General features: G+C 44.9%; 1 protein-coding gene across 1 annotated transcript in view; it reads right to left on the bottom strand.

The window, feature by feature from the left end:
• The window catches only part of CCDC83 (coiled-coil domain containing 83), a 44,699-nt gene that overhangs the window by 1,596 nt on the left and 18,425 nt on the right, over positions 1–24,678 (bottom strand). The window contains exons 3-10 of the mRNA XM_084617056.1: positions 23,985–24,069; positions 20,689–20,857; positions 18,658–18,825; positions 9,083–9,174; positions 6,557–6,625; positions 2,605–2,726; positions 1,428–1,522; positions 541–728 (exon numbers count right to left, since the gene is read on the bottom strand). Coding sequence (XP_084473182.1) covers positions 541–728; positions 1,428–1,522; positions 2,605–2,726; positions 6,557–6,625; positions 9,083–9,174; positions 18,658–18,825; positions 20,689–20,857; positions 23,985–24,069 — 988 coding nt within the window. The remainder of the gene's footprint in view (positions 1–540; positions 729–1,427; positions 1,523–2,604; positions 2,727–6,556; positions 6,626–9,082; positions 9,175–18,657; positions 18,826–20,688; positions 20,858–23,984; positions 24,070–24,678) is intronic.

The raw sequence follows: 24,678 nt of genomic DNA, 5'->3' as shown, positions 1-24,678 counted from the left end.
CTGTAAGGCGGGCAGTGTAGCCGCTCTTTGTCGGCAGCAGAGCGCTCTCCTGATGACAAAATCAAACCAGCCCCAATGAGGGGCGGTAGCTTTGTCAGGAGGAGGGCATCTCCCGCTGACAGTGTTTTTTTCACACCCCTGACCAACAAAAGTTTTAACGAGAAAAGTGAAATGTAGACGTAGCCCAAGCCCCTCCACAGAGAGTGAGGTCTGGAAGAGGTGGCCTGGCCATTTACCCCTCCCAACACAAAGTTCAGAAAGGTCTAAGGCCCAGACAAAGGAGAGCACTTGAACCCATACAATACCCTTAATGGCACTTGGGGTGCAGTGTCTCTATAGCAGCATCTCCAACTCTTTCCATGGGGATTGTCACCCTGGCTGCTTATACAGTTTATATATAATCCCAAATGTGGAAGCCAACAGCACCTTTCACAATAACAGTACTGAAAGCTGAACCAGTCCTGCTGGTAGTTCATTTCCTGATTAGAAAAAGCTAGTGCCACATAAGTGAAAGAAGTCCCATTGATTTTGAACCTTTACCTGGGTATCTTTTTCATCTTCAAACAATAGGTAGTTGAGAGCAGGAGCCATTGGCTCTCCCCACAGATCCTCATAGCTGTCTTCCTGCTTCTCGGCCTCTGTCTCAGACTGAGTGTCTGAAAACACTTTGTTCTCTATGGCTAGGGGTGCTGTGCTCTTGGGGCTTTCATCTCCAGCATCTGTCTTTGCTTTTGGGGGGAAGTACAAGGAGATGTAATGGGGTTATACCTTGTGAAGGTTAGAAATAAAGCTTCTTATGGAAATTTTCTATAATCTTTACTATGAGGCTGCCAGGGAGACTCCCAAATATACACTATGGACAGGTAAAAAAAAGAGCAATGGACAAGTTTTATGCCATAATGCACATGCAAGCTGTGAGATACTGCTGCTCTCCCCGTAGCACCACTGTATATCGCACAATCCAGTAGAATCTCTCTCAAGTTGACCGTTAATTCCGAATGTGTCTTGGACAGACACACTGAGACCATCCTCTTAGAGCATGGGCCACTGTACTGCTGGAAGGACCATCTTTTGGATGAGATGTAAGACAGTATATGATGATTCATGGGCAGTAAAAATCCAAGGCATCTTTTTGCACAAGGCAGCTGATCCTAGCATCTTGGCCTGGCCCAGTTCCATTTTGGGAAACTACATCCTACTGACCTAAATATCTATTTCACTTAACACAATAGTGTATTATTTTCTTCCTTTCCTGCACTGTGAAGTAGAGCTGCTGCGCTGGCTGCTAAACCCGAGGTAACTGCATTTCAGTGGTAGATTAAATGATCACCAAGTACAGTAGAATGATTGCAAAGGACTTTGCAGATGAAAAGTACTTAATGTAAGATTACTTATAAAATTCCGTGACTTTTTGACATGTGCATTACCTCCATAATCTCTACACTGTAGTCCTTCCAAGTCCTCACTAAGCAATTCCTCTCCTTGAACTTGCAGGCCAGCTCCCTGGGTAAGAAATAAATGCCTAAGAAATTTAAAAAAAATACATGACATTAGAGCTCTGAACATATTTCCCTAGAAACTGGAACAATTAACTATGCCTTGTTTTCAGAAAAGACATACTCGAAAAGCCATCTGACATTTAACCGCAAGCTCAGAATAATGCAATGGTTTAAAAATGTGATTGAGGCAGCCAGGTAACTTAATGACTATGCTCTTTTGTATTCCTAATTCAAGTCTGCCCATACAACTTAAAGAAAACAAATGTTGTCTCGAATCAGTACACAGTCCAAACCACAGCTGGTAGTCTTCACTTAGAAGCAGTCCAAGGTTCTTCTAGCAAGGAGAGTTAGAGACCCCCTTTTGTGGTTAAGATGTGACTGCTACAGCAGGGCTGAAATCATGGGGCAGGAACAGTAAAGAGATGAGTGATAAACATAGTGTGTAACACCAGAGGTTATGATACCACATGTTCTAAATTAATCCTCTTTTCGGGAATAAGTTAGCTCCTTCAAATGTGAAGGAACTTCATGCTGTGCAATGTACCCTTACAGTGCTATGCAAGAGCCTCTTCCTTATTTCTGCTTAGTTCAGCATGTCATCTGCAGTACTTGGGATTGAAAAAACTAAATTAGCACATTAGCCTTCACGCCCCCAAATATTTGAACCAGCAATAAGGAGAAGAGATATGCCCTAGTGTCCAGCCTGCACAGCTAGATATAGGGGGAGGTGTGACAGGAAGGAATTCTTCCTCCAACACCATGGGACTGCAGCCCTAAAGTGTGAGCCTTGGAGGAGGAGATAATGGGAGGATCTGTACAGCAGGAGATAATCCAGCTTTGCCACCCCCACATCCTGATCCCTATGTGCTGGTGCATACAGAGTCACAAGGTAACTGAGCTTCAAATCATGTCCTCTTTTGAATAAGAAAGCTGCATTGGTTCTACTGCCCTGGGACGCTGAATGGCTGAGGAGGCAGCAGAAGTAGTTTCCAGGGCCCAGATTCTCAAAAGTATTTAGGCTTCAAATGTCCACTGAAATCAGTGGAAGTTAGGCAAAATACCTTTGAGGATCTGGGCCTAGGTCTGTAAATGGAACCATTCTTACCCTGATATTTTAAGATTCTGAAGTCTGCAGTTAAACAGGCTCCTTATCATATATATATTTTCTTCTTCTAGTAGCTGAGCAGATGCTTCCAAGTCACTTACTTCCTTTCGGTATATTTCAACCTGTCGCAGATGAGAAAAACATGAGGTAATCTTGAAAGAGAGGGGGACCTGCACAATGGGTCCTGATCCAGGAGCTTCCTGAGTTCTTATCCTTACAACCTATCCTGAAAAATGATCCCTCACTCTCACAGATCTTGGGGGACAGACCAGTCCTCACTTACAGACAGTCCCCCAACCTGAAGCAAATACTCTCCAGCAACCACACACCACACAACAAAAACACTAACCCAGGAACCTATCCTTGCATCAAAGCCCGATGCCAACTCTGTCCACATATTTATTCAAGTGACACCATCATAGGACCCAATCACATTAGCAACACCATCAGGGGCTCATTCACCTGCACATCTACCAATGTGATATATGCCATCATGTGCCAGCAATGCCCCTCTACCATGTACATTGGCCAAACCGGATAGTCTCTATGCAAAAGAATAAATAGACACAAATCTGACATCAGGAATCATAACATTCAAAAACTGGTAGGAGAACACTTCAACCTCTGTGGCCACTCAGTAAAAGATTTAAGGATGGCAATTTTGCAACAGAAAAGCTTCAAAAACAGACTCCAGCGAGAAACTGCTGAGCTTGAATTAATATGCAAACTAGATACTAGAAACTTGAATTAATATGCAAACTAGAAACTTGGGTTTGAATAGAGACTGGGAGTGGCTGGGTCACAACGCATATTGAATCTATTTCCCCATGTTAAGTATCCTCACACCTTCTTGTCAACTGTCTAAATGGGCCATCTTGATTATCACTACAAAAGTTCTTTTCTCCTGCTGATAAGAGCTCATCTTAATTAATTAGCCTCTTACAGTTTGTATGGCAACATCCACCTTCTCTGTGTGTGTGTGTGTATATATATATATCTTCTTACTATGTGTTCCATTCAATGCATCCGATGAAGTGGGCTGTAGCCCACGAAAGCTTATGCTCTAATAAATTTGTTAGTCTCTAAGGTGCCACAAGTATTCCTGTTCCTTTTACCTCCCTCTGTTGCCTTAGACAACACAGAAGGTCAAGAGGAGAAAGACCTGGGTCTACTGGTTAATCACAGGATGACTATGAGTAAGGCTGCGAGTCTGTCACGGAAGTCACGGATTCCGTGACTTTCCGTGACCTCCATGACTTCTGCAGAGGCCAGTGCAGGATCAGGGGCTGCCCAAGCTGAGCAGCCCCTGGGTCAGCAGCAGCAGTTTGGGTGTGTGGGAGGGGGCTAGCAGCAGGGGTTTGGGAGTGTGGGGAGGGCACTTACCTCGGGGTGGGGGGCACTTACAGGGGGGAGACTTCCCGGCTCCCACTGGCATGACTCTGTAGCTCCTCTTAGGTGGAGGGGCTAGGGGGCTCCGAGCACTGTCCATGCCCAGAGGCCCCATCCCTGCAGCTCCCATTGGCTGCAGTTCCTGGCCAATGGGAGCTGTACAGCTGGTGCTTGCGGCGGAAGCAGCATGCGGAGCCCCCTGGCCTCTCTACCTCCTAGGCGCTGCAGGGACATGCGGAGCCAGGTAGGGAGCCAGCCCCGCCAAAACCCCCAGCGGGGGTCCCAAGCCAACTCCTATAGCACCCGTGGCCCCCACACCCAAGTTTTAGTTAGGGGTATTTAGTAAAAGTCATGGACAGGCTACAGACCATGAATTTTTGTTTACTGCTCGTGATCTGTCCATGACTTTTACTAAAAATACACGTGACTAAAATGTAGCCTTAACTATGAGCCATCAATGTTGAGCACCCATGAAAAAGGCTAATGCAGTACTAGGATGCATCAGACAAGGTATTTCCACTAGAAACATGGAAGTGTTAAGGCACTGGTGAGACTTCATTTGGAATCACAGACGCTGGAGCACCCAGGGAAAAACATTAGTGGGTGCTTAGCACCCACTTGCAGCCAGTTCCCCCCTCCCTCCAGCATCGCACCGATCAACTCCTTCCTCCTGGCACCTCCTGCCCACTGCAATCAGCTGTTTCACAGCATGCGGGAGGCGCTGGGAGGAAGCAGAAGGAGTGGGGATGGGGCAGGCTCAGAGGAGGGGACGGAATGGGGGTAAGAGGTGGGGAGGGGTGGGGGTATGGAGGAAGGGGTCGGGTGGGGGCAGGGCCTGGGGGTTGAGCACACCCCGAGCCCAGAGGAAGCCGGTGCCTACTGTATTGCAATATTGCAGCACCAGGCTTTTTATACAAATTTAAATTACATTCCATAAATGTTTGAAGGACTGAGCCCTAAAATTGTATACTGGATGATCTCATACACTTCTACTTATTAAACAGTTGATTGTATGAAGTGGTGTTGTCATGAGCAGAGCCAAGATTCTGGCTGTCATAGAATCATAGAATATCAGGGTTGGAAGGGACCTCAGGAGGTCATCTAGTCCAACCCCCTGCTCAAAGCAGGACCAGTCCCCAACTAAATCATCCCAGCCAGGGCTTTGTCAAGCCTGATCTTAAAAACCTCAAAGGAAGGAGATTCCACCAACTCCCTAGGTTACGCATTCCAGTGTTTCACCACCCTCCTAGTGAAAAAGTTTTTCCTAATATCCAACCTAAACCTCCCCCACTGCAACTTGAGACCATTACTCCTTGTTCTATCATCAGCTACCATTGAGAACAGTCTAGATCCATCCTCTTTGGAACCCCCTTTCAGGTAGTTGAAAGCAGCTATCAAATCCCCCCTCATTCTTCTCTTCTGCAGGCTAAACAATCCCAGTTCCCTCAGCCTCTCCTCATAAGTCATGTGTTCCAGTACCCTAATAATTTTTGTTGCCCTCCGCTGGACGTTTTCCAATTTTTCCACATCCTTTTTGTAGTGTGGGGCCCAAAACTGGACACAGTACTCCAGATGAGGCCTCACCAATGTCGAATAGAGGGGAACAATCACGTCCCTCGATCTGCTGGCTATGCCCCTACTTATACATCCCAAAATGCCTTTGGCCTTCTTGGCAACAAGGGCACACTGTTGACTCATATCCAACTTCTCGTCCACTGTAACCCCTAAATCTTTTTCTGCAGAACTACTGCCTTAGCCATTCGGTCCCTAGTCTGTAGTGGTGCATGGGATTCTTCTGTCCTAAGTGCAGAACTCTGCACTTGTCCTTATTGAACCTCATCAGATTTCTTTTGGCCCAATCCTCTAATTTGTCTAGGGCACTCTGTATCCTATCCCTACCCTCCAGTGTATCTACCTCTCCTCCCAGTTTAGTGTCATCTGCAAACTTGCTGAGGGTGCAATCCACGCCATCCTCCAGGTCATTAATGAAGATATTGAACAAAACCGGCCCCAGGACCGACCCTTGGGGCACTCCGCTTGATACCGGCTGCCAACTAGACATGGAGCCATTGATCACTACCCAACAATCTAGCCAGCTTTCTATCCACCTTATAGTCCATTTATCCAGCCCATATTTCTTTAACTTGCTGGCAAGAATACTGTGGGAGACCGTGTCAAAAGCTTTGCTAAAGTCAAGGAACAACACATCCACCGCTTTCCCCTCATCCACAGAGCCAGTTATCTCATCATAGAAGGCAATTAGATTAGTCAGGCATGACTTGCCCTTGGTGGATCCATGCTGACTGTTCCTGATCACTATGATTCTATGACAGGATTGTGACAACTGTGCAATTGTGACAGGATATGCATCTTCACGTCTTGATGTCACAAACAGAGAACCAGTCTTTCCCTCACAACTGTGGCTTACTTAGGACAACATCCTGCTCACCCTTCTCGCTGAAGTCTTTAGAGGCCTATGATAAGAAGCAAAGTGATGACTACAGACCACCACTAAATTCAATCCCTAATTATCATAGTGTGAAAAACCAGATACTCCTTTTACCTCTTCTTTCAGCCATTCGTTTTCTTCAATCTCCCTGTGACTGGTTTTGTCAATGTGCTTTACGGCATTCTGAGAAAACAGAATTTCAGATCTTCTCTGAAGACAGAACTTTGACAATGGCACATATTTGAGGAAAACATTTCTAATGGGCAGGTTAGTCCTCTAGGCAAGAAATAGCCACACAGGGAACTAGAAACTGTGCAAGGTTCCCCAAAACCAGAGGTGGGCAAACAATGGCCCACGGGCCACATCCGGCCTGCGGGACCGTCCTGTCTGGCCCTTGAGCTCCTGGCCGGGAGGCTGTCCCCCCTTCCCTGTAGTTATGCTGCCATGCGGGCAGTGTGGCTTGCGCCCACCCACCTCCCAGGCTTTCCAATAAGCCTGTCCTGCCGCTCTGAGCAGCATGGTAAGGGGGCGGGGGGGGCTTGGACTAGGGGCCGGAGGTCCCGGAGGGGCAGTCAGGGGGCAGGGGGCGGTTGGATGGGGTGGAAGTTCAGGGGGGGGCGGTCAGGAGACAGGGAGCGGGGGGGGTTGGATAGGGGGTGGGGTCCTGGAGGGTCGGGAGGGACAGGCAGAAGGGGGTTTGGATAGGGGGTGGAGTCCTGGGAAGGGCAGTTAGGGACGGGGGTCCTGGGAGGGGGCAGTCAGGAGACAAGGAGTGGCGGGGGGGTTAGATGAGTCGGGGGTCCCGGGAGGCCTGTCAGGGGGCAGGGGTGTGGACAGGGGTCAGATAGGGGACAGGGAGCAGTGGGGGTTGGATAGGGGGTGGGATCCCGGGAGGGTTGGTTAGTGGTGGGGGGTCCCGGGAGGGGGCGGTAAGGGGACAAGGAGCAGATGGGGTTGGATGGGTCGGAGGTTCTGAGGGGGGCAGTCAGGGGGCGGGAAATGTGCGGGGGCCAGACTGTTTGCGGAGGCACAGCCTTCTCTTACCGGCCCTCCATACTGTTTTGCTACCCCGATGTGGCCCTCAGTCCAAAAAGTTTGCCCACCCCTGCCCTATACCATTCTCTTGGGAGACTTGAAGGGGCTCCACCATGGGGTAGGCAGGAGGGTTAGCCCTCAAATCAGCTATTCCTCACAGATGTTCCAATCCAATGCAATTTGTGACCAGTTATTACTTCTGATATCAGTTTTCCTAAACAAGAGCTTTCTCCCTCCCTTCATATCTGCTATTTCTGATTTATCCTGCACTGAAGTCATAATCTTATCTGTGTAAAATCAGACTTTTGCAATGGAAGGAAGGCAATACCAGAAATTCAGTGTTGTGGCCCTGATCATTTGGGGCTCCTTTCCGTACTAGTGAATTTGATTGCAGGATCAGAGGTTTGTCTTCATTATTGACTCAAGTAAGAAATGAACTACCAGGAATCCCTTGTTTAGCATCACATGTTTACAATCCATGGGTCTGATTCTCTTCTCACACCATTGTAAATCAGGAGTAACTTAACTGAAGTCAGTGAAGCTAAATCTCTAATCTTCAAAGGGATCTAATGAAGTGTGGAATCCTACTGATGGACATACAGATCCAGCAGTATAGATCACTTTGTTGACTGGATACTAACACTGGTATAAATGAGAGAAGAATCAGATCCCACATATATTGATGAAATCTAACAGTTTGTCTTTAGTCTACAGAAACCTGAAGTATGTTTTTCTAGCTTTCTGACTATTCTGGTACTCTCTTGGATCAATCTTAATTCTTGAGTGAGAAAACAATATGATATAAAACTTCAAGAAAAGAACATACTAAGGCTTCAAACTTGCAAACATTTATGCACACGTTTAACTTCAGTGGGACTACTCACATGTTTGAAACTAAAAATATATGTTTGCAGGAACAGGGCTTTGATCATTGCCAGTTTTGTTTCTGCAAAGACAGCATTCAGAAAATACTTATTCATGATTTTTTGAAATGTCAAAAGTTATTTAAGTTGAAATTCTAAACTGAAACTCTGTATTTGCCTCTTTTTGTTCCACATGTTCATGTTTACATTTATTTTTTGAGACTTTTTTACATTGCGAGAAGTATCAATATTTGGACATTAACATTTGTCTGTAAATGTAAAACATGCCACTTTCTGTATTTTTTATTACAAATTCAACATTTTATTGTAAATCCCACACTCTTAGAAATTTTCACTAATTTTTATTTTTCAAAATTAAATTCCTAGTAAAAATGTCAAGTTCTTGAGTGAGCCTCTGTTCCTCAGTTTCCCCAACTGTAAAATAGAGATGATGCTACTGACTTTTGTAAAAGCACTTTGAGATCTACTGATGAATAGCACTATATAACAGCTAGGTATTATTCCTATCACAGTATATTTAAAATAAAGAGCACTACAATATTGGTTAACAAAATTTTACAGTTCATTTTATTCTGTTCCAACCCATAAGATACCCTGTCATTCCACAAATGAAGGCCCAAGTCAGTCTTTTTTTTAAAATCCAGTTTAAAATCAATAAGAAGTGAATGAGTATTTGTAATCAAGATGCGATTAGCACTCAGTATAAAAGTAGAAAAAGTACCTCAGTAGCCCATTCCTTCTTTTCGTCCATTTGTTTCTCAACCAATCTGTCCATTTTTTCTTTTGTCATTTCCAGAGTATGTCTATAATATTCTTTCAAAAGCAAAGCAGAAGCCATTAGGTCACACTGATTCCCTCTGCAGATGATGAGATAACTGACTCTTACTATGGGACTCCACAGCCAGCATCTCTTTAGAGCATGTTGATATTGCAGTGAGGATGTGAGCGTAGCACAGGAAAGTGTACGATGCTAGGTATACTCTAGCTAGCATGGGTAACAAGAATAACATAGATGCGGAGGCACAGGCTTCAACCTGGGTTAGCAATGCAAGTAAAAACCCTAGAGGGAGTCAGAGTATGTACCCAGGTGGCTAGCCCAAGCTCCCATCACCACCAAGTTCTGTGCTTTGTATAATTTTATATCCTATATAGATAGGCTACATATACACTATGAGCTAGGAATGTGCTTCCTGTGCTTATGTACACAGACTTGTGATAGCTCAGTGTAGCCCTGTTCTCACAGAAAACAGCAGGAGAGGCGTGCAAACCCAACTGAAAAGGGTGAGTACATACTTGGAACTGCTCAGCCATGCCTCCACTATGTATACTCACTCTAGGTCAATGAAAGGATTAGTACATGTACATGAGCAGGGGAATCACACGCTTAGCTTGTTGTGTAGATATAGTCTTAGACTTTTGTAAGGCTTTCACTTCATATTGCTCGACATTCTGATGAAAGAATTGGCACTATACAGTATTAATAGAACACACGTTCAATGGATTAAGAACTGGCCAACTGACAAATCTCAAAAAGTAATAGTCAATGGGGAATCATTATCAAAATCTTAACTTTGGTTCCCAGAAAGATAATGGAGCAAATAAACAAGCAATCAATTTGTAAGCACCTAGAAGATAATAAGGTGATAAGAGACAGTCAACATGGATTTGTTTCGAACAAATCCTGTCAAACCAACCTAATATCCTTCTTTGACAGGCTGCCAAGCCTTCTGGATACTGGGGGTGGGGAGCAGTAGATGTGATCTATCTCGACTTTAGTAAGGCTTTTGATACTCTCTCTCATGATCTTCTCATAAGCAAACTAGGGAAATATAGCCTAGACCAGTGGTTTTCAACTTTTTTCATTTGCAAACACCTAAAAAATTTTGAATGGAGGTGTGAACCCCTTTGGAAATCTTAGACATAGTCTGTGGACCCCCAGCGGTCCACGGACCACAGTTGAAAACCAATGTTCTATGGTAATGACAACCTTCGCAGACCCCTTAGAAAACCACCGAACCTACTGTAAGGTGGGTACACAATGGTTTGGAAAACGAAACTCAGTGAGTAGTTATCAATGGTTCACAATCAACCGGAAGGGCATATCACAGTGGTGGGCAAACTTTTTGGCCCGAGGCCTCACATCTGAGTATGGAAATTGTATGGCGGGCCATGAATGTTCATGAAATTGGGGGTTGGGGTGCAGGAGAGGCTGATGGCTCTGGCTGGGGGCTCTGGGGTGGGACCAGAAATGAGGAGTTCAGGGTGCGGGAGGGGGCTCCGGGCTGGGGCAGGGGTGCGGGGGTGGGGGGTGAGGGCTCTGGCTGGGAGTACAGGCTTTGGGGTAGGGCTGGGGATGATGGGTTGGGGGTGCAGGACAGCGCTCCAACCTGGGACCAAGGGGTTTGGAGGGCAGGAGGGGGATCGGGGCAGGGAGTTGGGGTGCAGGAGGGGGTCAGAGGTGCAGGCTCCAGGAGGCACTTAACTCAAGCAGCTCCCGGAAGCAGCAGCGTGTCCCCCCTCCAGCTCCTACACGGAGGTGCAGCCAGACGGCTCGGCATGCTGCCCCATCCGCAGGTGCCGCCCTGCCGCTCCCATTGGCTCCCAGCCAATGGGAGCTACAGAGCCCCTTGGCTGACCCTATGCATAGGAGCCAGAAGGGGGACATGCCGCTGCTTCCAGGAGCCACACAGAGCCACAGCACATGCGGACCGGGGCAAGCCGCCAGCTGGACTGCCAGAGCGGGGCAAGCCCCAGACCCGCACCCTGGCAGGAGCTCAAGGGCTGGATTAAAATGTCTGAAGGGCTGGATGTGGCCCCTGGGCCCTAGTTTTCCCACCCCTGGCATATATAGGTAGGGTCCTGCACGGATCTGTTATGGGGCCGGTTCCAGTCAATATCTTCATAAATTATTTGGATAATAGCATAGAGTGTACACTTATACAGTTTGCGGATGATACCAAGATGGGAGGAGTTCCAAGTGTTTTGGAGGACAGGATTAGAATTAAAAATGATCTTGACAAACTGGAGAAACGGTCTGAAATGAATAGGATGAAATTCAAGAAGGACAAATGTAAAGTTCTACACTTAGGAAGGAACAATCAATTGCACAAATACAAAATGGGAAATGACTGCCAAGGAAGGAATACTGCAGAAAAGGATTTGGGGGTTATAATGGATCACAAACTAAATGTGAGTCAGCAATATAATATTGTTGCAAAATAAGCAAATATTATTCTGGGATGGATTAGCAGGAGTGTTGTACACATGACACAAGAAGTAATTCTTCCACTCTACCGAGCAGTGAGAGCCTCAGCTGGAGTATTTTATCTGGTTCTGGGCACCACACTTTGGGAAAGAGGAGGACAAATTGGAGAAAGAGGGACGATCAGCGAATTATCTCAAGTGCCTATACACAAATGCAAGAAGCCTGGGAAACAAACAGGGAGAACTGGAAGTCCTGGCACAGTCAAGGAATTATCATGTGACTGGAATAACAGAGACTTGGTGGGATAACTCACAAGACTGGAGTACTGTCATGGATGGATATAAACTGTTCAGAAAGGACAGGCAGGGCAGAAAAGGTGGGGGAGTTGCATTGTATATAAGAGAGCAGTATGACTGCTCAGAGCTCCGGTATGAAACTACAGAAAAACCTGAGAGTCTCTGGATTAAGTTTAGAAGTGTGGGCAACAAGAGTGATGTCGTGGTGGGAGTCTGCTATAGACCAACAGACCAGGGGAATGAGGTGGACGAGGCTTTCTCATGCCTGACTAATCTAATTGCTTTCTATAACGAGATAACTGGTTCTGTGGATGAGGGGAAAGCAGTGGACATGTTGTTCCTTGACTTTAGCAAAGTTTTTGACACACAGTATTCTCCCACAGTATTCTTGCCAGCAAGTTAAAGAAATATGGGCTGGATGAATGGACTATAAGGTGGATAGAAAGCTGGCTAGATTGTCAGGCTCAACGGGTAGTGATCAATGGCTCCATGTCTAGTTGGCAGCCGGTATCAAGCGGAGTGCCCCAAGGGTCGGTCCTGGGGCCGGTTTTGTTCAATATCTTCATTAATGACCTGGAGGATGGCGTGGATTGCACCCTCAGCAAGTTTGCAGATGACACTAAACTGGAAGGAGAGGAAGATATGCTGGAAGGTAGGGATAGGATACAGAGGGACCTAGACAATTAGAGGATTGGGCCAAAAGAAATTTGATGAGGTTCAACAAGGACAAGTGCAGAGTTCTGCATTTAGGACAGAAGAATCCCATGTACCGCTACAGACTAGGGACCAAATGGCTAAGGCAGCAGTTCTGCAGAAAAGGACCTAGGGGTTACAGTGAACGAGAAGCTGGATATGAGTCAACAGTATGCCTTTGTTGCCAAGAAGGCCAAAGGCATTTTGGGATGTGTAAGTAGGGGCATTGCCAGCAGATTGAGGGATGTGATCATTCCCCTCTATTTGACATTGGTGATGCCCCATCTGGAGTACTGTGTCCAGTTTTGGGCCCCACACTACAAGAAGGATATGAAAAAATTGGAACGCGTTCAGTGGAGGGCAACAAAAATTATTAGGGGACTGGAACACATGCCTTATGTGAAGAGGCTGAGGGAACTGGGATTGTTTAGTCTGAGGAAAAGAAGAATGAGGCGGGATTTGATAGCTGCTTTCAACTACCTGAAAGGGGGTTCCAAAGAGGATGGATCTAGACTGTTCTCAGTGGAAGCAGATGACAGAATGAGGAGTAATGGTCTTAAGTTGCAGTGGGGGAGATTTAGGTTGGATATTAGAAAAAACTTTTTCACTAGGAGGGTGGTGAAGCACTGGAATGCATAACCTAGGGAGTTGGTGGAATCTCCTTCCTTTGAGGTTTTTAAGATCAGGCTTGACAAAGCCCTGGCTGGGATGATTTAGCTGGGGATTGGTCCTGCTTTGAGCAGGGGGTTGGACTAGATGACCTCCTGAGGTCCCTTCCAATGCTGATATTCTGTGATTCTATGAAAGTTCAGAAGAGAGCAACAAAAATGACTAAAGGTCTAGAAAACATGATCTAAGAGGAAAGACTGTAAAAATTGGGTTTGTTTAGTCTGGAGAAGAGAAGGTTGAGAGGAGACATGATAACAGTCTTCAAGTATGTAAAAGGTTGTTATAAAGAGGAGGGTGATAAATTGTTCTCTGAGGACAGGACAAGAAGTAATGAGTTTAAATTGCAGCAAGAGAGATTTAGGTTAGACATTAGGACACATTTCCTAACTGTAAGGGTAGTTAAGCACTAGAACAATTACCTAGGCAGGTTGTACAATCTCTGTCATTGTAGACATTTTAAGAACAGGTCAGACAGTCATCTGTCAGGGGATGGTCTAGATAATACTTTTTTCTGCCTCAGTGCAGGGGACTGGACTAGATGACCTATCAAGGTCCCTTCCAGTCCTATATTTCTGTGATTCTTCATTACATCTATGCAGTTACTTTTATCTTAATCCTTCTAGTTTCTTTACCTCACATGCACTTCACTTTATGAGTCATTTTAAAGAACCTGAGCAGAATAGTACTTCCAATGTCCAGTGGAAGCAGTATGTCTGTTATGCTGTTTGAATTACATAAATAGACTCTTGCATGTTCTTCAACAGTTAGGCTGCTGGTGTGCAGAGACCATAGCCTATCATGCTGACCAATATTGTCTCATTCTTTCCATCTATCTATAAGAAATAGTTACTAACCTGTTCTTTAACTGTTGTTCTTCGAGATGTGTAGCACATGTCTATTCCACTTCAGGTGTGTGCGTGCCTAGTGCATTGTTGCCGGAGATTTTTCCCTCAGCAGTTACCTGTTGGGATGGTGCATGCACCCTCTGCTGCTGCACGATGGTATAAAGGACAGAGCCACCCAAACCCCTCAGTTCCTTCTTACCGCACTGATTTCCGGTGCGGAGGGGAAGAAGGGTGGGTAGTGGAATGGACACGTACAACACATCTCAAAGAGTAGCAGTTACAGAACTGGTTAGTAACCATTTCTCTTTCTTCGACCGATTGCACATGTCCGTTCCATTCAGGTGACTCACAAGTACCTCGAGATGGAGGTGGGATCAGAGTCTATCAGAATAACAACGGAAAGACCATACGTCCAAAGTTGGCATCATCCCTAGAGTGTTGAGAGGTAGCATAATGAGAGGCAAAGGTATGCACTGAAGACCAAGTTGCAGCTCTACGAATGTCCAGACTAGGCACCTGGGCCAGAAAGACTACACGAATACATGAGATCTGGTTGAATGTGCTAGCACCCTATTTGGTGGAGTTACACTGGCCACATAATAACAAAAGCATATCCAAGAGGAGATCCTTTGAGAAGAGACCAGAAGACACTTCATCCTCTCTGCCATTGCCACAAACAATTGTGACAGTGATCTAAATGGTTTAGTCCTGTCCAAATAAAAGGCTAACGCTCATGGGCATATTTGGGTGGAGGTAGGGGTGGTGTTGCCCCTGCAAACCTCATCCAGGCACAGAATTTGCTCCCCCACTGAAGCTGGGACTCTCCCAATCAGTTTCCTCTGCTGTGCTAGCTAACCCACCCCGCCCCCTCACCTGCCTCCACCAATCAGCAGCTGAGACTATACGGCGTGACAATCCTTCTAACCAATAGTAGTGGGGCAGTGAACAGGGCCTATGGGGGTGGGACAGGCAAGGAAGGAGTCAGTCACGGTGGGACGAGAGAGTATAGGATGCCCCATGGTGGGAGTGCTTGGGGGAGCACAGGGGCTCCAGTGGTGGTGGGTTGGAGCCTGGCGGGGGGGAGGGTAGTGGGGTGGGAAAGGGGAATCAATCTCCAGGGAAAGGGAAAGGGGAGGGCATAGGGCTGTGCCCTAAAGATGGGGGCAGTGAGTGTGGGGGAAGCATCCGGGGGGGGGGAACAGTCGCTGGGGCAAGGAGCGTGAGGGGCTAAGAGCATCTAAGTGGATGCTTTTGCCATCAGAGAAGCAGGGAACACCCTCACCTCTCCCTGGGAAGAGACTGGGGACAGATCCTTCTGGTCCAGAGTTATCATGTCCACTAGCAATTGCAGCTCCAAGGACAGATGTGTGGCCATGCTGTGCTGCAAATTGTGCCAGCTGGTGCTGAGCTTGTGGGGATGAAGGCTGTGCTGCTGGCCAACAGAGATCGACCTGACATCCCACCCACCACGTAAGTCCCTTCAGCTATCACCAGTGGGCATCTCAACAGCTGAGTCATGTTACAGTAGTGCCCAAACACCTTAATCAGTAGGAGTCCCCCATTGTGCTATGCACCACACAAACCATTAAGAAGTCTAAACCAAACCAGTGTCCCTTAAGTGACTTGCTGTAAGATGTCAGAGCATGTTAGTATTAGAGCTGAGTGAGTCTAATATTTATTTAATTTTTTTTCTTTCTTTTTATAGGAATTAGATACAGTGCTCCTGTCAGTTACTTTCTAAGTTGTTATCTGCAAGAAAGCTAGAGTTTTCAGGTGCCTAATTAGCCCCTGGAATCATGGTTAAAGTTGCCCCCCCAAATCTGAAAGGGTGCCCCTGCTCACGTGCAGCCCCATTGGCCTGATTGAAGCTCCCCCACCCCCAAATACAGAAGTCAAACTACACCTAATATTTACCTCTCCTAATGTCTAATGTATGAAGTCTCTCCTCATCCTTATAAGCACAAGGCTTCAGGAAGAAAAATTAGTAAATAGATTGTCTGATTGATGTAAAAGTGAGACACCCCTTTGATGAGAAATTTCAGATGAGGGCATACATATCTTGCCCTTAAAGGAGACTATACAGAAGGTCAGACACTGGAGCTCATGATTCACCCACTCACCTGGCTGTGGTGATTGCCACCAAAAACATTTAACCATTGGTTGAAAGGGAGGGCCTATTAGCTTTGTTAGCACCAGGTTTAAGACCCAAGGGGGGAAGTGTATCCTCTACCTGGGGATGTAACCTGGCCAAACCCTTCAAAAATCATATTGCCACAGGATTGGAGAAAAGCGAGCTATTATCAGTTGCAGGATGCCTGTAATCTGGAGTTGTAGTCCCGCTGTTGAATAACATTTCCTCCCAAAGAGATATAGGTCCCATCCTTTGATTTTGGGGCAGATGCTTGATGACCCTGGCATGCTCTCTCATTGACAGCAGAGAACACAAAAGATTCCAGAGGGGACAGGGGGGTTCAAACTTCTATGAGGGAATATAATACCTTTGGCTCAGTTCTTTTAGCTGTTTGCACCAGGGAGCACCTCGACCTTGAGTGCACTCTATCCTCCTTCCCAGAATGTTTGCTGGACTTTGGTGCCAAAGACCCTGTGCTTCTGGTCACTGAGTCCTTCAATGCTGCCTTCCAGTGCCTCTTCTTTGGTACTGGAGAAGGAGATTGGCATCAAGACTCTGAAAAGGCAGGAGCAGCACTCCTAACCAAAACAGATGTGCTCGGTACTCGCTCAGAATAGGAAGGCTCTGAGGATGGGCATAGGGCTGCCTCCATCAGAAAGTATTTTAGTCTAACTTTCCTATCCTTTTTTAGTTTTGGGCTTAAAGTCCCTACATATTTGGTACCTGTCTTGGATATGAGGTTTTCCTAGGCACTTCAGGCACCTGGAATGTGGGTCACTAGTTCCCAAATGGCAGGAACTTAAGAGTACAAAGAAAGTATCCCAATAAAAGGAAAGCTACTATTAAACTATCCTAACACTAAAACTATTTATCTGTTAATCAAGTACCAACTATATACCACACTAGAATCAAGGGAAAGCTTGTAGTAGTATGGTGAATGCTCCAACCACCATCACAGGCAATAAGAAAGAACTGAGGAATGCTGAGGGCAGCTCTGCCATTTCTGCCATGTACCAGCAGCGCAAGGGCACATGTGCCACCTTGATGGGTACAACTGAAGTAAAAATCTCTGACAACTGCGCATTGGGCGTAGACACATCTGAAGTGGAATGGACACGTGCAGTCACTCAAAGAACCACCATCTTTTGTCTTTTATCTTATCTTTTGACTGTAAGCTCCTTTGGGCAGGGACTGTCTTTGTGTTCTGTGTTTGTATGGCACCCAGCAAAATGGGGTCATGGCGCATGACTAGGGGTCCTAAATGCTACAACAATATAAATAGTAGTAAATCTTTCAAAAAATATGCTTTAGTTCAAACACATTATTGGATTAGATGCAAGAATCACTGTATGAAAGAGACTAGATTATCATAATGGTCTCTTCTGGCCTTAAAGATCTATGAATCTATATAAATGTTCATTCTTTTTTCTGCTTTACATCTTGGTGCAATAACATTTTGAACTGATTTAAAACAGGGAAAAGACAAAGTACAAAATACCTTGGTAGTTACTTAAAATACTAACTGACAGGCAAATATGCAATAGGAAAAACAGTTCAGATCTTCATCAAGATAAAGTATGTTTTCAGAACAATTACCCTGGGGAAGACAAAGAGAATAACTGAATGGTTCTTATCTGCAGCACTTGATGCTTGGTAATGGTTGGCACCGACTGCATGGGGACCAATCTCACAGTGGTGTCGCTGCCTGTCACTACCAGCTGCTTGGCTGTGGTAATGAATACTAAGAGTGTTACAAGGGAAAAAAATCAGGACTTTTTTTAAAAAATAAGAGTTACATAACACCTAAATAACTGGCATATTATTTAAAAGTCCGCTATACAAATGAATCTATATAATAGTTTTATAGAGCACACACCACTATATCTAAGCTCTTACATATGCTCCCTCAGAACTTAAACTATGCCTTGAATTTGCATATATTCATGTTGGGGATTTTGCAAAGCCACAGACAAGGGACTTTGTTACCAGTAGGCTAAATTCAGTTCTTGCGTAACCAGGTGAAGCTCCATTGGCACCTGATTATACTAGGTCTGAATTTCACCAATCGCAGAAATGATCTAAAATTTCTCCTGTGTTAAAGGAGCTTTCAAATGGAAACCTGTGAAGCATGGTACACGATAAGAAGCACTCAGCACAGTAGCACAAACCAACACTTTCAAACTAAGGTACCTAAAATTAGGCTCCATAATCTATCACCTATATAAAAGCAGCCTAATTTTCAAAAGGTATTGCACACCTGCAATGCTCCCTGGACTTCAGTGGAGCACCTCTGAAAAGTAAGTTGCTTTTATTTAGTTGCCTACATACAGGTATATAGGTTTAAATATTTTATCTTAAATGGATGTAATTAGTCTGAGCACAAATAACTTTCTGCAAATGAAGACTATAGCTTATTTATGCACTATATGTACTTGTATTGACCTTGCCGGAACTGACCTGTCATTTGCTCAACGTCATCTTTGAGTCCGTGGATATCATTTTCTAGGAGCTTGATCTGTTTGGCATGTTCTCCACTCCCCACATTTCTGTACTCTAACCAGTAATCCTTCTCAGCCTGTTTTACCACTAGTTTATGCTCAACTTCATTTATCTTGGAGCGTAGCTCTATTAATATAACAAAACCAGAAGGGTGAGTCCTTTTTTCTGTCATTTTTTGTATCAATTCTGTACCAATTTTTTTCAGTTAGGGAGCTTTCAATGGGAGTCGAGGAGGAAATCTCATATCCTACAATTTATTACAAAATCCTGGCCCTCTATATTCTCAGGGGCCACCATTTTCCCTGACGGCAGCTTGGTCTCACCTGGTTGGAAACAATAGGTGACCATAGCCATTTTGAAAGAGACCATTTTAACTGAGGGCACCAGTCCTACTAAGAACAATAGGAAATGGCAGCCAGTTCAAAAGAGGGCTGTGCTGGGAATTTCTGTAGTAGAACATTATTCCTCAGCCTCTGAGGAAAAAGAAACTTTCAGCTGTGAAGCATAACAGCAATAAATGGCTACTAATCTTAAAAAAAATCTCTACATGTAGTCAGTGCACAACATTTCAATGAGTTTTAACTACATGGAAAATTTGAAGAGTCAAATTTGAAAATTTGAAGAGTATTATTCCATTATAACTCGAGACATAAAAGGACCAACACAGGGTGTCTAATTTCTTACAGGAATCATTTAAAATTAATTATAACTCAAACCAATAAACTGATTTACTGATTTATTTGTAAATTCCTGGACAAATCATTCTGTACTCAAAGAGTAAGTGCTTTAATTTTGGGGAGGAAAAGCTGTATTCTTTCTATGTAACCAAGAAGCTGAATCTCTGTGTCACATGGTGACTGGCCCTTAAGTGAAGATGAGGGATCCAGTCCCACCAGTAACACACCTCACTCACTTTGCCATGTGGAGAAAATGAACAAGGTCACATGACAGGCAGGTCATGAGGCTAAATCAGGCCTTCTGTAGTGGAGATAAGACAGAGGACTGTGGAGAGCCAGTGCTGGGAATTGATTCTTGGTGGAAAGTGGGAAGAGACCCAAACGAACCCCCCAAAGGAGGGTCTGAGGTAGAGCCATCGCTTGGGTACAGCGAATCGGGGCGACTGCCCTGGGCTCCACAATTTGGGGGGGGGGCCGGGCAAGAGGGGAGGGAGGCGGGATTTGGGCAGATAAGCGGGGTGAGGAGGCAAATAGGGAGGTGAGCGGCAGGGAGGGAGGGCGAGGAGGAGCCCCTCTATCAGAACCTCTCCCTCCTCCCAGCGCCTCCTGCCCACCGGCGAGCCTTGCCGATTAGCGCCTCCCCTCCCCTTCCAGCACCTACCGCAGATCAGCTGTTTCACGGCCTCAGGAGGCACTGGTGAAGGGAGGGGAGAGGAGTGAGGGTGCAGCGTGCTTGCAGGAGGGGGCAGAACTAGGCAGGAAAGAGGAAGGGCGGGAAGAGGCAGGGAAGAGCCAGGGCAGGGGGCGCAGCCTTGGGGGAAGGGGTGGAATGGGGGCGGAGCCAGGGGGAGCAGTCCCCAGCAGATTAGAAACTCAGCACTTATGTCCCCGGCCCCGCTCCCCCCTAGGGATGGTCCTGGTCTGAAGGAAGAGACTGAGCAGAGCCAGGGAAGGGCGGAAAGCTGATTCCAGAGGGCAAGCTGAAGAGTTCTGAAATCAGATGAAAAGACAAGCCCTCAGGAAGGAGGGGGCTGTGCCCAGTTTGACACTGAGGGTGGAAGGCCGCGTTGTATTTTTTTCAATGTGGATACCCTTCAGGGAATTTTTCTTTACTGACTTTGCTGGCCAAAACACTGTAGCAATCAAACCAGGCTGGAAGATTGGGAGATGCAACTTGAGTGAGGGGAAACTGAGGAAGACACTAGCCTGACACCAGACTGGGGTTAGGTGGTGCTGCTTTAGTGCAAAATTCAACTCAGTCCTAACTATGGAAAACTGCAAACAGCACTTGCATAACTAACTTACTACTCACCTTTCAGAAGTATTTCTTGGTCCCTAAAATATTGCCATTTCTCCCTCATTGCTGCCTCTACATCATCCCTGGTTACAACCTCCTTTTGCTCTAGTTCTTTGCCCTGTGTTTTCAAGTTGCTTAGCAGACTGCGGATGTGTCCCAGCTGTTCTTCCTTCAGATAGTCATTCTATGAGAGGAACAAGAGTAAGATACATAATAAAAGGGGTTTAAAATCTCTTCCTGAGTAACAAATTGAAATATCACTTGGATCTGTGACAACATGGTTCCTTGCAAAAAAGTAGAGCTGAAGATGTTTTGTAAGTCCCAGAAGTTTCTAACTAAGCTCAAACCTGTTACTACCAGGAAAAGGGAGACAAATGACTGTTAGTCTGCTCAATATTCCCATTGCTAAGAATATAGGCTGCATGTTGTGTTTTAACAATAATACTTATTACTGACTTATTCGCTTAGATTCAGCAGAATTCTGGGCAACATACAAACATACCTTATAACAACATACCACTTAAGTTCTATCACCTTTGTTTTACACATGGTGAACTAAGACAGTGAAAGGTTAAATGACTTGCTCAGAGCCACAGAAAAAAATTAGCATCACAGTCAAAATTAGAACTACAGGGTATTCTGGTACCCGTGTCTGTACCCAGATCACTACACCATGTCTCTCTATCATGTCGCCCAAACTCCAGTTGGAAACAGTCTGCAGCTACCAATTTAGTGAGTTTGCTCCCAATGCCACACCATGAGAGATCTAAGTACACCTTTACCTGATATAACACTACCCGATATAACATGAATTCGGATATAATGCAGTAAAGCAGCGCTCCGGGGAGGGAGGCAGGGGCCTGCGCGCTCCAGTGGATCTAACCAAAGTTCAATATAATGCGGTTTCACCTATAACGCGGTAAGATTTTTTGGCTTCCGAGGACAGTGTTATATCAGGGTAGAGGTGTACTATACAAGCCAAATACATAACAATGGGAATCCAATAAAATACACAGCCAGAAATCATCAGAGACACTCTGCTTCTCAAAGGATCAATGCCCAACTGACCAGAGAAATGAGGGTGAAAAAAAGAGGGAGCCCAAAACTAGGCTAAAGGAAACAAAGGGTAGTGCAGCATACTCTAAAATGAAAAGGAGTATTTGTGGCACCTTAGAGACTAACCAATTTATTTGAGCATAAGCTTTCGTGAGCTACAGCTCACTTCATCTGATACATAAAAGTAGAAAATGCAGTGAGGATGTTTTTATACACACAGACCATGAAAAAATGAGTGTTTATCACTTCAAAAGGTTCCCCCCCCCCCACCCCACTCTCCTGCTGGTAATAGCTTATCTAAAGTGATCACTCTCCTTACAAGGGTAGGTTTCAGAGTAACAGCTGTGTTAGTTTGTATTCGCAAAAAGAAAAGGAGTACTTGTGGCACCTTAGAAACTAACCAATTTATTTGAGCATAAGCTTTCATGAGCTACAGCTCACCTCATCGGATGCATACTGTAGAAAGTACAGAAGATCTTTTTATACACACAAACCATGAAAAAATGGGTGTTTACCACTACAAAAGGTTTTCTCTCCCCCCACCCCACTCTCCTGCTGAAACCAATTTATCTGAGCATAAGCTTTCGTGAGCTACAGTTTCTTACAATGTGTATGATAATCAAGGTGGGCCATTTCCAGCACAAATCCAGGTTTTCTCTCCCCCCACCCCACTCTCCTGCTGGTAATAGCTTATCTAAAGTGATCACTCTCCTTTCTTCCTACCCCCCCCCATGTTCCTCAGACGTTCTTGTTAAACCCTTTCCTACTCCCCCCCCTCAGACGTTCTTGTTAAACCCTAAGGAGACTGATCAATTTAGATAAGCTATTACCAGCAGGAGAGTGGGGTGGGGGGAGAAAACCTTTTGAAGTGATAAACACCCATTTTTTCATGGTCTGTGTGTATAAAAACATCCTCACTGCATTTTCTACTTTTATGCATCAGTTGAAGTGAGCTGTAGCTCACGAAAGCTTATGCTCAAATAAATTGGTTAGTCTCTAAGATGCCACAAGTACTCCTTTTCTTTTTGCGAATACAGACTAACATGGCTGCTACTCTGAATACTCTAAAATATCCTCCAAGAACTAAAAAATGAAAGGAGTCCCATGAGAGACCGTGAGTTGGCTGCTAACTAGGGGGAAAATCACAAGAGACTACAGCTGTTGGTGGAGAGCAGAGCCAAATTAGCTGTTCCCAGTGATGTCAGCAGTCCACAGCTGGAAGAGAATAGATGCTGCAGGAATTTGGGAAACAGCAGCCACATGAAGCTACAGCTCTCTTAAGAGGAGACTTAAAATCAGTGGCCTAATCACACTTGACCACTTAGTAAAGTGCTACAAACAGAGGGCAAGGGGAGGATAGGGACTTTATTGTCCACTTCACCTTCTGGAAGAAGTCTAGTCTGCAAAACTGTTTGATTGCCAAGGTCCAACTCTTTCATTTCATTGAGAGAGACAGTCTTTCTTGATCAATACATTATATATATTTCTGGAGTCCAAAATTCATTGTGCTCTGACAGCAACCTAATTAGGCCTTGTACTAAATTTATCTTTGAAGTGTGATTCTTCTGGAACAGTGACCACATAAAATTAGCACCCTGGGGTTCCATTTTTCTTTGTTTCTAAAGTGACTCAATGTGGTTAATTTACAAGTAAGTTATTTCTCTATCTGGCAACATTGCAAACTCAGCCTGGAGAGTTGAGCTGGGCTCTTTTCCTCATTTTTCACTATATTTGAGGTTCTGCAGGCCAAACTAGTCCCACATTTTCATTTGTGCAACACCACTACATCAGAAGAGATTATAAAAATGACACCTTCTTATTCAACAGATCTGTATTCAGAGCCATTATCTGCTCACTTAAATGACAGAAATAAGATCATACTGATTTTTATTCCTCCTAAACCTGCACAGCCAGCATGGGTAATACAGAGGAAGTTGGATTCTACTTCTTCCTGCGCAAGAGCCACAGAATTGTTTACTAAGTTCCAAATCATTATACCCATGCAAACCATTTTTAGTTATTTTTAGAGCAGAACTCCATTTTGTTACATATAATTTAGAATGACAAAATTATACCTCCGTAAGCATATAAAGTGATTCACTAACCTTGTTTTCAAAATAGGCTTTGCAAAATATTAATTGCTACAAATACTGTAGTTACAGTAAGTGTGTAGTTTACCATGACAAATGATTTAGCTTTACTAGCTAAAATATACTAGAGAGCATGAGATGGGAGAGAGATGCATGTTTACTTACTCTTTCATGATATTTTTTGTTCTTTTCTTTTAGTTGCTTTAGTTCAAACAGAAGCTGATTAATTGCCTCTTCTTTTATCTGAATTCTGAGGAGAAAGAAGCATGTATGAAGAGTCATAACACAGCTACAGAAGAAAGAGAGAGTGAGTAGTTATTTTAAAGTAAGTTAGATACAAATACTAGTTAGTGCTTTTTGCCTGTAGATCTCAAATTGCTTTGCTAAGGTGGGTAAGCATGGTTATTCCCATATTACTGGGCCACAGAGCAGTTAAGTGACTTCCCCAGCATCACACAGTGAGCCAATGACACAGTCAAGAGTAGGACCCAGGTCTCTTGACTCTGTCAGGTGATTCCCAGGATCATGCTGTCTCCTAATAGGCCAATGCCTCTTCAATGCAGAATTTTGAGTGGGAGGTGGGAAACTCCATGGGTGTCTATTCACAGATTCTTTTAAGTTGTCCTGCCAAGGGCTGGAGTTTGCTCCCTGTAGAAACAGCTGGGGATTCGGCTTCCTGAACACCTTACAAACTATGCATTCCCTGCTGGTGGGCTGCACTGAAACACGCAAACATATGCATATCCACATACACACACAACTTGTAACTGCAAAAGAGGGAATTATGTAATGGTTTGGCCTGCAGTAAAATTCTGGGCAGACATTTAGTCAGACCAGCCGTGATCATGCAGAAAGGCTG

The sequence above is a fragment of the Lepidochelys olivacea genome, assembly GCF_965140295.1.
Source record: "Lepidochelys olivacea isolate rLepOli2 genome assembly, chromosome: 1".
Taxonomy (NCBI): Eukaryota; Metazoa; Chordata; order Testudines; family Cheloniidae; genus Lepidochelys; species Lepidochelys olivacea.
This window is presented reverse-complemented; position numbering and strand designations above follow the sequence as displayed.